The 15,423-nt window shown below is 44.6% G+C and overlaps 1 protein-coding gene across 4 annotated transcripts in view; it reads right to left on the bottom strand.

Moving 5' to 3' along the window:
• Positions 1-12,373, bottom strand: part of LOC117236609 (homeobox protein homothorax) — a 503,579-nt gene extending 491,206 nt beyond the window's left edge. For 2 of the 4 annotated variants that reach the window (XM_033499700.1, XM_033499704.1), the window contains exon 1: positions 10,187-12,372. In XM_033499700.1, coding sequence (XP_033355591.1) covers positions 10,187-10,201 — 15 coding nt within the window. In that variant the 5' untranslated portion in view covers positions 10,202-12,372. Of the gene's footprint in view, positions 1-10,186 lie in introns of all 4 variants that reach the window. The other 2 variants (XM_033499701.1, XM_033499702.1) reach the window with 2 other exon arrangements.
• Positions 12,374-15,423: the final 3,050 nt, after the last annotated feature.

Raw genomic sequence — 15,423 nt, 5'->3', positions numbered from 1 at the left:
GGGACGTTAGCATGAATTAAAGATTCCGTTCGCTAAAATAAATTAACGATCAAATAAATCAAAGGGAATTTAGAAACCTGGCCGCTGAAACATAATGGAGCTTCCAGAAGTCGGAGTCGATTACGGGGAAGATCAGCGTTGAACGTTAAACGGAGAATCGTGCGAGGGAATTACTTAACTTGCCAGTAAATGACGTGCTATTCGAGCGCAAAAAATCGAGGAAGTTTCTGAATATCGGCAAACGAGCTTGTGCGAGAAACGAACGTGAAACGGACGAGACAGCGAAACGTCGGCCAGCAAGTTTCCTCGAGTTTGTATCGAAGATATCTCGATCGTGGAACGATCAGGAACAAGGAAGCCAATGATTTTTCTTGACTCGTCGTGGCATGTACCTTGTCACGATATCGCGGAAACGAAAGCAAGGCGATTATTATTGCTAATTACGTGGCTCGACCGTCAAGTTTGAGAGCTGGTAATTTCGCGACGGAAAGAAAAACGACGAAATAAAGGAAGAAAGGAAAGAAGAAGAAGATGGAAAAGAAGAAAGAAGGAAGGTTAAAGAGAAAATGAAAGAGGGGATGAACGACGGTTGTTCTTCGGCTATCGTGATTTCGAAAGGAATATGGTTTACACGGTAAATCGCGAATCTTTGATCGCAAGCGTTAGCAAAAATGACATGGAAACGTTGAAAAAGTTCTATTTCGTGCGCTTTCAATTTGACTAGTACTATCGATCGAATGTGTTACAGACCGGAGTACAAAATATTTCGTGCAGGACGGAACGAGCCATCTGATTTCACCGCATTATCGTAAAAACAACGCCAGTCGTCCGGTTTGCGATCGAGTGGAGCAAACTCGAAACGATATTTCCTTAGTTCCTTGACCGTTTCCTTAAGTGCATTTTTGATATAAGAGAAACAGAGTGATACGTATAATATATTTTGATATTTCCATTCGTAAGAAGAATTCCTACGCATACTACGTCATAGATGCATGATTTATCCATCTTCGAAGTTGGATTTTTTAATCGAAGTTAAAGATATGCATAATTACTACGTCGTTGATCGTAAAATGTTACGAGGACTCTGTTAGCAGCATCAAGAATCCCGTTTCATAAAAGAAACTACATAAAATATGAGGAAAACGAATCTGAATCGATCTATACGTAGCTTTCCATTGTCGCCGAAATTCATGAAATACGGCAAGCTGCAAAGGAAAATGAATTCGATCGTCAGAAAAGGATAAAGAAAAAACGACTAACGTCTAATAATACAGCATGGAGAGCAAAGCTATGAAGATATCACTAGTCGATCGTATAGAATATCTTAAACGGGAGAGAGAGCAACGGAGGACGCGGTAACTTCAAGCCTTGATCGCAATGGAGCAATACCGGGTTCCACGATTTTATTTCCTACGAAGAACTTGAAAGATAGCACAACTTTTTAGCTAAATTACCCGCTGTTATGATCAACGCTTGTTCCTTTATTTTTTCGTAATAAAATTGAAACGATAATTTCTTGGTTGGCGATTGTTAGCGTGAAAGAAAAAAACGCTGCGAGTCGATTCGCGACTCGAGATGCAGAAGTTTATCTGGCGTTAACGTAGAAATGTTTTCACGCGGTAATTCCGCCGATGTAAAACGACGCTGAATGCCTGGAGGCGAATTATTTGGCATGAATTTCCACGGTGCGCAGCTGCAGCCGCGATGAAATATTCATAACGCGATTGAAGAGCTTACTTTTCTGAGCCGCGCTCGATTCGACAAATGCGCATAGCGGGAAATTTTAACGATACTCGATAAGAGAGGTAGAAAAATAAGAAAATAAGACGAGTTATTGCAAATGGGTAAAGGCTGCCCGATGCTCGTTATTAGTGCACTACGTTTGCGTTGCGACAGCGTTGATTGAGGATAGGCATTTGCATATTTCTTTGTTTCCCGGATCAAAACGTCTTTCGAGGGTGACGTAATTTTCTTAGTACATAGATGACTATCGCGTACCTATACTAAACGGTAGAATCTCTATAAACACGTGTTATAGTAAGTAGATATTACTAAAATATCTAAAACTATGATCGAAGAAATACATCAAATCATCATTAGTTCTTGATAGACAGAAGAACACTGGGAACGCGAAACAGCGTACACTAACATATCATACGCATTACATATTAGGAAACTCGATGAAACATTTAGAAGCACGAAGAGATTCTCGAATATGTTAGATTTCCGAGAAATTCTAAAAAATAAGAATCCTTGGATCGGAAACGTAGAGACGATTTCACCGCAAGAATCTATCAAAAGAATATCACGTACACCAATGAATAACGTTAATATAGCCTACGTGTCGTTAGAAATTCGACAAAGATAACAAAACGCAAAAATTTTCTCCTTTGTAGGTACTTGAAATTCCTAAGAAATTCGGAAGAAACGATCGCTCTTACATGCAAGAATCATCAGACAGGATTTCACCGTTGGAATTTAGGAAGGAAACGTCGTGTACACCTAAAAACATCATACACCGCTATATCGTACGTGTAATGTTATTAAATTTGATCGAAATTTATAAATACGAGAAACCGACAAATATTGACATGTAAGAAAATAGATGATACGTTAGAAAGTAGATACTGAAATACATTTGTTTATTTTATAGAATGGGAGCAGATACATAAGCGGATACATAAGGAATTGCGAAAATCGACTGGTTTCGACTCGCAAACACATCGAGTATGGAATTCACATTAGAATGGTCGATACGAGGCATACGGAACCGATCGATCGGATCGACCGGTTCGAGGATTCACCGTGGTCCGAGAAACGTGGCTCATTTGCAAGCGGATAGGTCAAGGCGAGTGTGCTTAAACGCCACGGTATAAATCACCGGGGACGAAGTAAGGGGGCGAGCAGGGGCACGACGCGGAAGACGCGTGTGCACCCTCTCTTTCACGATCAATACGGTGAACGCGCGCGCGCGGCTGCTCGCGATTATAGACACGACCGGAAATATAAATCGACGAAAATCCATCGGGAATGGCGGATCACCCAGCCAGAGGACCCAGAAAATTAGCCGGTGATCGACGAGCAGCCGCCGGCGAATTTTTCGAACCGACGAGGTAAACACCAATAACTCGATCGCGGTCCTTCTCCCCCTCTTACTTCCCTCGCCCTTCTCTCTGTATGGTTTCATACCCTTCACGTCGAAATCAATTTCAAAATGGTATAAACGCGCCGGCAAGAAACATCGAAGCCATTCCCATTTGGCTATTAATCTCGTATGGCCGTGAAAAAAATTTTCATCGCCAGTAAGCGGAGGGATTTTGAGAACTCTGGATAATAACGTAACGCTCCAAGCTTTTTTCAGTGTACTCGCTGTTAAGTTCATTCAATTATTTAAATATTTCTGTTCACGCAAATGTTATGCTTTCGAGTTTGTGTGCGATAAAAAGGCTTAATAATAAGAAGAAACAATAATTTGTTTAAATGAACAGTACGTGGAAATAAACGTTAAACTTTGAACTTAAAATTTTAATGACGGATAAAAAGTGTATTTTTAGTTACGTTAGAAATGAGGATGTATTCGTAGAAGAAAGTTACTGTTCCCATAAATACGTTTTCGTATAAATAGTGAATTAGAGTATTATACACACTGTTACGATATCAATAATCATTATCAGTAACCATTATGTATGCGCTATGAAATTGTTGATAATATGAAAATGCAAGAAAGAAAAGTTTGTCCGACTGAAAATGTTTGCACGTTGCTGAAGTTTAGTCAGAATTGAAAAAAGATAAAAACGGGTTCCGTTGGACGGAAATATTTCGAAAGGTGGTCGTACGGTGTGCTGGTGTCCTATATTAACGTGCAGGCTACCCTGCGGGTCGTCGACATGACATGAGCTTACAGGCTTAGTTGCAATGCTTGTATAAACTTCTGGCCGACGCTAATGCGATGAAACGTAATGTAAAATAGATATTCGAACGCCTCGGAGAAGTGGTTGTAGTTCGCGACGATGATGGCGCGGTGGATTAATCGAATCATGGCCGATGAGTGAGGTTTTCCAACACTTTTACTTCCACCAATCCAATTTAAATTTCATTCGTCTTCTAATCGCACGAAGAAATATAAAAAAAATCCACACGACAGAAAGAAACGAAATAAACACAACCACTAAACGTACGATTTTCAAAACTCTTGATAGTTAAATCTAATACTTTCACGCACAACAGGATTATTCTAAGAAATCTTAAAAATCGAGAGGTTTGCAAGTTGCGGATATTCGCGACGTAGCCTAACTTTGCAACGCGTGGCGAAACGACAGATTTCAGAGCGCGATCGTTCGGGCAATTTGCTCAAATCGATAGCGGCTCGGGCCACGTTCCACAAGTAAATCGATTATTAATCGCGCCACGCTCTCGGAGAAATTTATACGGGGCCAGAAACCAGTTGTGAATAGAGCCTAAAGGACGCGGTTATCGAGTACGTTTGGCTCGCAGAAACATGGCTGAGATTCCAGGACGGAGAAAGAAGTCGTGAGGAGAGGAGGGAGGCGAGGAGAAAGAAAGAGAGAGAAAGGGCCCGGCGACTGTTCGTTACTTTCTGATTGATGTCGACATTTGGAAAACATTGCGACGTACAAGCACGCATCGGGACAACGCCATGTGCCTCGCCTATCTTAAGGGCGCATCGTGCATCGTCCGCTTTATCGCGCGCTCTTTTTCAACGAGCTCGTCGATTTTAGCCCTCGAATCGCTCCAAGATTCGGCGATACCACCACTACGACCCTGCTGGACGAAACTGGGCTTAGATTAAAACGTCTTACGAAGATGCTCGAAATAATTGGAAGCGCGAAAGAGTGCGGTAAATTGGAAATCGATTAATCGAGCTTTTTGTCTTTGTCATAGAGACGACTATCGCGAGACATTGGTTTTTTTCTCTGCGGAATACGTACAGATACGTTCTTAAGAATTGAATAATTATATGTAAAAAAGTGTAGGATGGACTTTCTCCGACGATACCGTTTAGACAATTAAGCAAAATATCTAAATTTTTATATGCGTATTTCATGGCAATAAAGACTGGCCTAAATATTCTATAAATTATGAACGCTTCCAATTTCAAAAATACCGTCTGTAATGAAAAGATTGCAGAATAAAAGTGGAGCAATTTCGTCTCGCTTTGAGATAGCAATGAAGCATGTCTATCTCGCAACGAAGATTGTGGCATAATGAAAAAACATGGCTGATTACTCGAAAGTAATCAGTACCTACGATTAAGAAATTTTGACATATATCAGTACAGAACTGAAATTGAGAATGAAGCAAGAACTGGATTAGAATTACAAGTACGTACAGGTACAATTCCAAGGAAGGGGCATTATTCAAGCTGACGCCCGTTGATGTTTAGAACCGAACATGCTACAGAACGCAATATTCTTAATTTTCCCGCGACCTGAATATTTTTTCGACGGTGAAAACAAACGACAGGACGGTGTATACATCTGCTGGAATATTTTCTGGCATCCAAGCAAGACACATGGAAGCAGACGATATTTAGAGACCCCCACTAAATTTCACTCCGAAATAACCAGTCAGGCGACAGAAATCCCTCGATAACTTTCTTTTTCAACAGCCGAACGTTTTCCTCCGACCCGTATACCGTTACCAGAAGGGGGTCCGTCGAAAAACCTACAGAAACCTGGCGAAAAAAGAAAAAAGGAGGACAAAAAAATATCGCCTGGTCGAGGGCAGCGAATGGAACGCGCGAGAAATCGATACGACTTTAATCCACAGGCTAAAGGCCGATATCCGCGGCGATCGGGATAGCGAAAGTGATTGATGGATACCCATAAATACATAATCACGGTTCGTTCGCCACCGCGTGGACAAAAATCCGCGCTCGTCGCAGCTATTCACCGAACCTTGGAATTTTTAATCCCGAAAACGCTCGGCACACCGGCGCGCACCGATTCGCCAAAACACGAAATTCACGAACATATTGACGAAACACTTTCGAAATTCCCCTCTGGCTGGCGATTTTTTCCAGAAACAACCAAAAGGGGAAAAAGAAAGAAAGGGGAAAAAAAAGAGAATTCATTTCGTCGGAACGTCGTAAGTCTCGTGCGCATTAATCACGGCAACAGCGTCGCTGCCACGACTTGAGGAAGCATACGCAATAAAATTACCGACGAACTGGTTTAATATGACAGGATAAGCTCGATAGACCCGGATGCAACGCACGAATTGCGTTTACGCGGTATTCGGAGCTCGGCGATGGAACGAAAAGAGCGATTCGCACGCGAAACCTGTGCATGCACGCATCTTGGTATCTTGGCAATTTCGAGCAAGGAGCAATGAAGGAAAATTGAGCGGTAAAACGTGCACAGCCATAAGATAAGCGATTGAGACGCCACGTCGATGCACCGTGTTATTTCGTACAACCAGCCAATCCGCGGCTCTCATTATTTCCACGCTCGCCCGACTCGCAATTAAACGCACAGAAGCCTCCCCTTCTGCTTCCGTCCTCCGTGTCGACATCACCATCGCGATTTTTATCGTTTCTTGCGTTCTTCTCGATGGCAAAGTTAGTTTAACCGTTACAATCGTACTTTAACAATACGTAAAACATCTGATTAGACATTCGGATACCGTGAATTCGATGCATCTTTTAGCATTTTTTGTCGACATTTTTTTGAATTTCAAAGATATTTGGGTCGTCGGTTGTGTAGCAAAAGTCGATGGCTGATGGAAGAAGAGATTTCATCGAATGTTTCGATCGCTAGTTCGAAGTGGATCATTTTTCGCGATTCGAAAGACAAACAGATTGCGTAACAGAGTTGCAATGATGTTTGAGCTAGAGTGTACTCTCTCGTGTACACTCGATGCTAGGGTAGTTTTTTTCTGGTATCGATCAGGGTCGCGGTTTGACGGATATAAGTGGCAACGTGGTGTGTACGGCTTAATTAAAGTTAGTGGAGGCGGTCAGTGATGACCAAGATGGCGGCGGACAAGTCGAAAATATATATATATTTTAACAGTGTTTGAAACGAAAGACGAATACAGTAATACAAATGTCGAATTGAATTTTGACTCGAACCGACTTGAATTTTTACTAAATGTTCCAAGCTGTGATCATATTACGGGTTATGAAAGGTTTATGAAGCACGAATGCGTCAGAGAGATTAATAAAGAACGTTCCTTCTACTCGTACTTGGAATATCGGTGCGCCTTCTAGGTGAAGTTTTCTATCGAATTAATATATTAGAATGCTGGATACATAATTCAGACCGGAACACATCAAACATACTTTTGCTCAAATAATATTTCTGAATAATGTACGACTAATCGAAACGCCTCAAGGTAACATTTGCAATATTAACAAATCGTTCGCTCGTACTTTACGGAAACTAACCTCACCTTGCTCGCGTATACATGAGAATTCATTCGTCTCCTCGTCCACGAAATTGCTCAGACAAAACCGGCTGTGTCCGATGTCGAATTTCGAATTATGCATTCGAGACGACTCACTGCCGCTTTTTCCAAGCGCCACTGTTCAAACTATGATCTATTATCGAAACGTGGCACAAATTTTTGATTAATATTCACTTTTCGAAGAACCCTGGCATTCACAAAGCGAGCCACACAAATATTACACAATAAATATCGATCGCCGTTTCAAATATTCGAAACGTGTCGAATTTCTCGAAGACGTCCGATTTCTGAACCACTTTTACGTAAGACGATATTTCGTACAAAGCAATTTTGCGCAAAAACGCTGGATAAAAGGGGGAAATTATGGAGCGATAGCGTTAAAAAGGAAATATTTAGCTCGATAAGCAACGTCTACTGATTGGACACATGGAAAATCGACAGAAGCACTTTGTCGAGATACGATACTGACAGGGAAGAGGAGACCGACGGTAGAATCTGAACGAGAGGTAAGTTCCGTCACTTGAAAATCGACCGGCACGCGAGCAATCGTCGCTTATCGACGATCTCGTAAAGCTCTTTATCGACACCGATACCGTTTTCACTTGGCCGTGTCCGATAAAACCGTAATCGTCGCTGGAATTTGAGAAACGTCAGAGAAAATCTGACCGATTAACCCTTTACAAGAGTAGTAACATTATGCTAGACGAAATCATGACACGATGATCGACTAGACGTACCCGCTGATAAATTTTATCTCGACATCTGGTGCTATCGTTCTAAGGGAAACCTTTTATTTCTTAACGATAGCCATTTTCGTGCGTTAAACGCTGCATGAATGGAACGTTAATGAAATACTCGCAGACGAACTTGGATGTCTTTCTTCCAAAGAGTTCTTCAAATTGTACTATTATCTCGGAATATTCATTTCAACAAATGGGAATTTATGGAATAGATTAAACCACGGTTCAGATTTTGCTCCAGGTATCCTACTGGTTATTTTCCGGTATTCTCACTAAAAGTAATATTTCATGATGAAAGAAATTTCTACCAATTATAGGCCACGGAACGATACTTTAAACTTTAGCTCAAAAATTCTCCACGTTATTTTCTCTAATTTTCACTCAAAATAAAATTTCGCTATCAAACAAAGTTCTATCATATAGGTTTAAATCTCGCAGGAAAAATTTTACCGATTATCTCCACTAATTTTCCTTGAAAATAAAATGTCACAACGATGGAAGGTTCTATCAGATTGGTTAAAATTTTCTCACGAAAATTCCACTAATTATTTCCACTAATTTTCACTAAAAATAAGATCTCACGATAGAAGAAGCTTCTCGTAAATCACGGTGGAAATTTTACTCCAAAAATCCTATGGTTTTCACTGATTTTCCCTAAAAATACGGTTCTATAGCGAAGGAAATTCCTACGTTCCTTGAAAAGGTTCGAGAGGTTTCCCATAGGGAGACATAAAAGTCGAGGTATAAAAGGAGAGGACATCTGGCAAAGTGGACGCAGTTTCACGTCCGACGGACAGTGAAGACCAGCGCCAGCCAGAGTTTCGAGACTGCCGCCAAGTGAAAATCAAGGGGAATACTATCCACAGCGAGCAATGGGTCGGAATGATCGTCGCGTGAACAAAATTCCAGTCGACGACAAGAATCGTAATCAATTCCTCGAACGGCGGCTATCCGCGGGCGTCCAACAGACGCTCTCACATATCGATTCGTGCATCTCGATGGCATGTCAATCCAGCCGTGCACGATATTCACGTAAAATGATAATTTCGGGTTGTCTACCTCGAGAGAGTTTCTCTGGAACGGACCACTTGAACACGGATTCCGGATCGACGACACTACACTTGCACGCGACCCGTTTTGCTCGACAAACGACAGATTTTCCTAGTTTCTCCTAAATATACTGTTTGTCTCGCGAGTATTACCAATTTCTAAGCAATTACGATTTTCTACTCCGTCAGCGATATTCAAGAAATTTTGTCGATTTCACTGCTACAACGGAGATATACGTGGAAAGAGTCGGGAATAAAATTACACGCTTATGAATCGATCCCTCGAGACGCCCTTCGAGTGCTGCTACCTACCACGATTTTGCCTACGTGAACCTACTGAGCCTCGAGCTTCGAAGTTGCTCGATTACATCGAAGCCCCAGTTAAACAACAAAGTCCTATCGAGACCAGTTCGAGTAGCGCAGGAATCGTCTGGCCAGAGTATCGACGCGTACGATACGACGCGTCCAAAACAGCAAGCGTCCTGTTGCCGGTTACGAACTCGTTTTAACCCGATCTATGGACCACTTTCACGGGATTCTGCGAGTGCACCTCGAAACCTACACTGTCACGTCTCTTACAAACGAATATCCTATGCCCAAACGGTTACGTCACAAGGTAAATCTATCTGGACGCTACGCTATACGAAAGATTTATAGTCCCTTGAGCGTCGAAATCTCCGGTCGATCGCTAGGGTAAGGTCGTAGCCGCGCACCTATTGGCGGCCAACGATTTTCAAGTTCATGCGTATTGCGGCTATTATTTAGATACCTACATAGCGAACACCTAGAATCGTACGGAACTATAAATCACATTACGCAAGGCAACAATTATCCACGAATCGCGTACCGCGGTTCACTCGCGAGCTCTTTTTATTCCTAACCACGCACCTAAGTTTTTCATCGAGTTCTGATCGAGTAGGTAAATACGCATGATCTGAACATAGTAAAATCATCGATAAATCGACGTACCCTTGGCTGCGCCATGAACGCCCTGGCCGCGCCGGGGAACTCTGCGTGCTGAGCCACCGTAGCGGCTGTATTTTCCCACAGTATAAGCAAGTAACCTCGAACACTTCACACACACTGGTTTCCCCACTTTTCGATTCGCCTTATCGGGGCGATCGGTTTGCCCGTTTCCCGTTCGTCACACTCAGAGGACTCGCGGATTATTGCCTTCGTCGAATGCACAAAACGACCAAGAGAGAACGACGCTAGACCGTCGCCAGCAAACGTCCGTTCTCGAGTAATTCGCTATCGGCTTCCAAATTTCTGTTTCTTCCTCGTGCTTCGTCACGTCACGATAATGGATCGCAGTATTGTCCAACGATGAAACGCGGCCGACGGTTTGCAATAAAACGGGCCCACAGCACTTGGCGATTGTTCTACTGCACTTTAACCACTATTAACGTGTGCTGTTGGCTCCGTCGGTCCTCGACGATCCCCGGATCCGAGTCGACCGGCGACACGAGAAACTGTATGATGGCGAGAAATCGGGGCGAGCGTCAGCAGAGCTCAGCACGCGCGATTGAACGCTGCAGCAGGACTACGGCTACGGCCGGACACACGTGCTTCCTCATCGTCGTGGTCACACCGCCGGATGTTCCGTTGATACTCACAAACCAAAACAAGCACCCACGGAGCGTGTCTCTTCGTAGCGTCAGTTTCGCCACATTATACGCTCGAGTTAGTCCGCTTTTTCCAACACGTGGTCTTTCATAGATTCTCTGTTCGACGCTATTATCTATGTTAAGTTTGCGGATATTCGACGATAGTGTGGAATAAGTTTCTCTTGATCGACGATATCAAAGACGGATAAATGAAACTTCACCGATATACGACACGAAACAACAGATTATTTCTGTTTCCCGACGGACAAGATTCACGATCACGTTTCTACTGAAAACTGATTTGTATCACCACGACGTATCACTTGATCTCTAGTTGTCACGGATATTATCGCTGTTGCTGCTGCGTCGCTGCTGTCTGCTCAGAATCGACACACGGTTTATCACGTCGGCCGTCGGAGAGCAATTCTCGGCTGCACTGATTATTATTGTTTTCACAGATAAAACGACACGGGTAAACACCGGAAAGATTTGCATACGTCACTGCCGGAACACGTTTACATCCTTCGTTACGATGTAGTCGTTGGAGTATTGGCGCGAAATCAAGGCTGTCGTTGGAGTTTCATTCCAACGAAAGGAGATAGGGAAATCGAGCGGAGCACACGAGCGGACGGCTTAACTCGCGTGGCCGTTGATCGCGCGCGCGTCACACTGTTGCTTCAAAACTTGTGCACGAAACAAAGAAATCAAGATATCTGCCCGATATGCGGATAATATTACTTTCGCGATAATTCTGTCGGACGATGACGACGGGCTGTCGTTGAATTGGTCAAGCAGAAAGGTTCCCGTGCATAGATCGCACAAGCGCGACAAACAACAGTCCACTGTGGTTAAATCGGATGATTCGTGGTAGCCGAGTTCGTTCGTCGTCGCGTATTCGCGCGACACGAACGAAAAGTCGAGCGTCGGTGGTGCGGCGGTATCGGCGTTGTAACGATGTATCTCTCTCTCTCTTTGTTTGCGAATATTGCGATACCGCGCGCCAAATTACATATCTGTGGTTGCCCGTTGTTTTACGATGATAAACGAATAGACACACCGAGCGATTCGCGGTTCGTACCAGCGGCAATATCCTCCACGCGACAAGGTGGAGAAACGGTGCGGAATACGCGTTGTCGACGGAGAGTTCGCGGCGGAAGAAGAAGCGCGTTCCTCCTCGCGGCGATTACTGAACGAACGAACCGGTCACGCAGAGGAGTGAGAGAAGAGGTGACGCGCGAGAGAGCTGTCCGCGAGACGGCGTCCGACCCACCTCCCTTACCGTAACTACTACTGCGTGTGCCACTCGTAACTCCGGCGGACAGAAGGTGGAAGGTTGGTGTATATGTTGCGCGCGGGCCGGCAGGCAAAGGCAACCACGGGAATATGCGTGTTTCGAGTTCTTCCCCCACGAAAAAGCACCGGGTAGATCCACGGGTAAGAGAAGAGCAGAGCGAGCGAGCGAGCGTGGAGAGCAGCGCCTAGCGCGGTTTTAGATCCTGCGCCGTCCGCAGTCGTTCGCTAACTGTCAATCAGCGCCGTGCTACACGAAGGAGTGGGAGGCGCGCAGTCACGCCCATCGAACGCGGCCAATGCGTCCTCTGGTCCCGCCCATCTCCCTACCACCGGCCCACGAAAGTAGCGCCGCGCCGGCGAAACCGTGAACCACGGGATTCTCCGCCATCGCTACACCACTACCAACGAGACCGCCGACGGACGACGACGACGACGAACGAGACGAGAGGCCGACGAACACGAGGACGAGGACGACGCTGTCGTACACGAGAATGCGTTGTTCCGCTTTTACCTTCTCGCACAGAGGAAAGCCCGTATCGGTTAAACTAGACGCTTCTATCACGCTCTCCGCTCTGTATCCAGGTTTCTACCGTTCACGGTAGAATCTTGTTACGCGTTCGATGTGATGCACGAAGATTGTACGAAGCCAACGGAACAAGCGTACCGTTCTACCCGTGTCCGTGAAACGACGAACAAGTGATAGCCTTCTATGTATGTTCCTGCATTCGTTTGTAGGAATCGCGACTGTATCATTGACGTTGAACGAATCCAACCGTGTGTGATAAAGAATATATTCCACGACTAACCTATGGTTACCACCAGTAAACGAGAGTGTCGAGGCGAGCTAGGCAGTTTCTTCTAATCGCTTGCCGGAGAGTCCTACGAATCTTAACGCCATCGCTCAACTTCCGCGCGCTCTTCGTATTGTTCTAACGGACAGTCGAGGAACACTCGACATTTCTCGTTCGACTCTGCCAAGGCGAGGAAGCCGGTGCGCGTATATCGCGCCAGAAATAGTAGAATAGCCGCGGAGATAGGAGCGCGTCTCTTGGCAAGGAATTCGTCGCGCTAGCTCGACGTCTTAAATAACGCAGCCGATGATCCTGACAAATAACGAGGCTCGGCTAAATGCCGGCCGTCGGACGGACCCGTTGGAACGCGTTCGAAGACTCGACGAATTTACAGAATCGACCAGCGCGTATCGACGCTGTCATTCTCGGCTCGATGCCATATTTCATTGCTCGGGCAGAAGGGGTGTTAGAGCCGCAGTAGGGCGAGAGGTTGGAAAGCCCTCGACTTTCGCGCGTTAAACATCGTTTCGTTTTATCGTTCTTCTTTTTTCTCTTTTCTTTTCCTTTTTTTTCTCTCTCGCTACTTTTTTTCTCTTTTCTTCTCTGTTTTTTTCCTTTTTATTATTCCCTGGTTATTAATTCAACGCGTCTGGTCGCGGGACGGCCAGCCGGCGGCGGCGGTCGATCGAGCTTTGAATGAACCGAACGAACAGCTGACTCCACGCAGGAATTGGGTCGCGAACGTGCGGTTTCGAACTTTGAATGGTATTCGGCGTTGGGTGAGTAATAGCGACAGGAGGCGGCGGAGGCGGCGGAGGGCAGAGAGGCGGCTGTCACCGACATCACTCAGTGTCTCCCTCCTGGCGTTCACTTCGCTCGATTTTATGACTCTCTCTCATCCCGCGCGTATACTTCCACCCCCCAGACCCCTACGGTTCTGCCCCCGTTGCGTTCGCAACAGTGCCGCGTACACGCGTGTCCCCTCGCGTTTGCATAATATCGCGAATCGACGTGTATCCGTTTCCTTCCATCTTCTCCTTTGTATCTCTCCTCTCGGTCTGTCTCTCGTTTTTGGTCAGACTTTTTTTCCACCATTTATTTTCTACGTTTCGAGTAAGTAGCTTCTTTTTTCTTCGTTTCTGTTCGTTCGGTTTCTCTTCGTCTGCCTCGTCCAGTCAGTCGTTCTTCTTGGTTCGATCGGAGACAGTCGTTCAACAGTCGGTCGAAGAATGCCGTCACCGGCGAAATATGAAAGGACCAGAGCCGCGAATCTGGTTAATATTCGGCCGGATTAAAGGATGGGCCAGACGTCGTTGCTTTCGCGCTTAATCCTCGACCCCGAACATCGGGCGCGCTTCTCCTCTTCCGTTGGCTTTTTTTCGTCTTTGACTATGCTCGTGGATTTCTGTTTTTTATCTTATTCCTTCGATTTCTTTCGTCTTATATTCTTTCTTTCGTTTTTCCTTTTTTTTCTTCTTCCTTCTTTTTTTAAGTGATTATTCATGAGATTTTTTAAGAAGACGATGCCCGATCGCACGAACACTAAATCGTCCCGTTAAAAATTTAAAGCGTCGCGCTTTGAAGCTTCCTCGTACAAAGAAAGTCGTATACTAGCGTATATGCAACGTTCGTTAGATTGAAATATTTTTCGTCGTCGATGAATGCACCCGCTCGTTTAACGTTTCGTTTTTACTAGCGATACGCATCTGCGGATTTTTCGCGCGGTGGTTTATTCAAATTACAGCGCGACCTCGATTATCCGACCGAAATGGCGGACACTTTGTTCGGATAATTGAACGTGATTACGTTTTAACGAAGCGAAGAACGATCATCCGTTGCATTAATAAACCAACGCTCGCGAGCAAAAACTGGTCTATCGTTTTAACCGAAAGCTGTTCACCACTTTTCGGTTCCTCTCTACTATTTTTCTCCATCCGTTATTCAACGTTTCGCGATCGATTAATTACCGCGTGTAATATATACGCGATATGTTTCTGCGTCTCGAGCGAACGCAATGAATTAAACGACTGTGCGTGGTTACGCCTTTTAAGCTGGCGTGAATTTATGCAAAACGAACGAAACGAAGTGGCCAGAAGAAAGTGCCATAAATATCAAATGACTAAATTGATTCTGAAATATCAGACCGTGCATTCTTCATTATCTAAACGAGTACGCGTCTCGATGAAAATAGGATAATTACACGTTTTATGCACGGGAGTGAGAACGACTATTCATTTAGCCAGGGTGCGAGGCAACGAGCGGGCAGCGGTTCTCGCGATTTATAAGCCCGCCTTCAAAGACAGCGTTAAGTAATCTTAATTCCTTCGTGAGCATAAATAAGTAATACTTTTTATGAAAACACTCGCAAACGCTAATTATTATAAAGTCATCGGTATAATAAACCTATTTGCCACGACTAAACATTTGTATTGTAAATTTTCAGCTATTAAATTTCGCTCGCCAACATCGCGTTACTTCATGTGTAACGCCGGTTTCCTCCAGTTGCAGTAAAAAT

This window comes from Bombus vosnesenskii, unplaced genomic scaffold, assembly GCF_011952255.1.
Source record: "Bombus vosnesenskii isolate JDL3184/JDL3185 unplaced genomic scaffold, Bvos_JDL3184-5_v1.1 scf7180000013351, whole genome shotgun sequence".
NCBI classification, from domain to species: domain Eukaryota; kingdom Metazoa; phylum Arthropoda; class Insecta; order Hymenoptera; family Apidae; genus Bombus; species Bombus vosnesenskii.
Note: the sequence above shows the minus strand (reverse complement) of the source record. Positions and strands in the feature narration are given on the sequence as shown.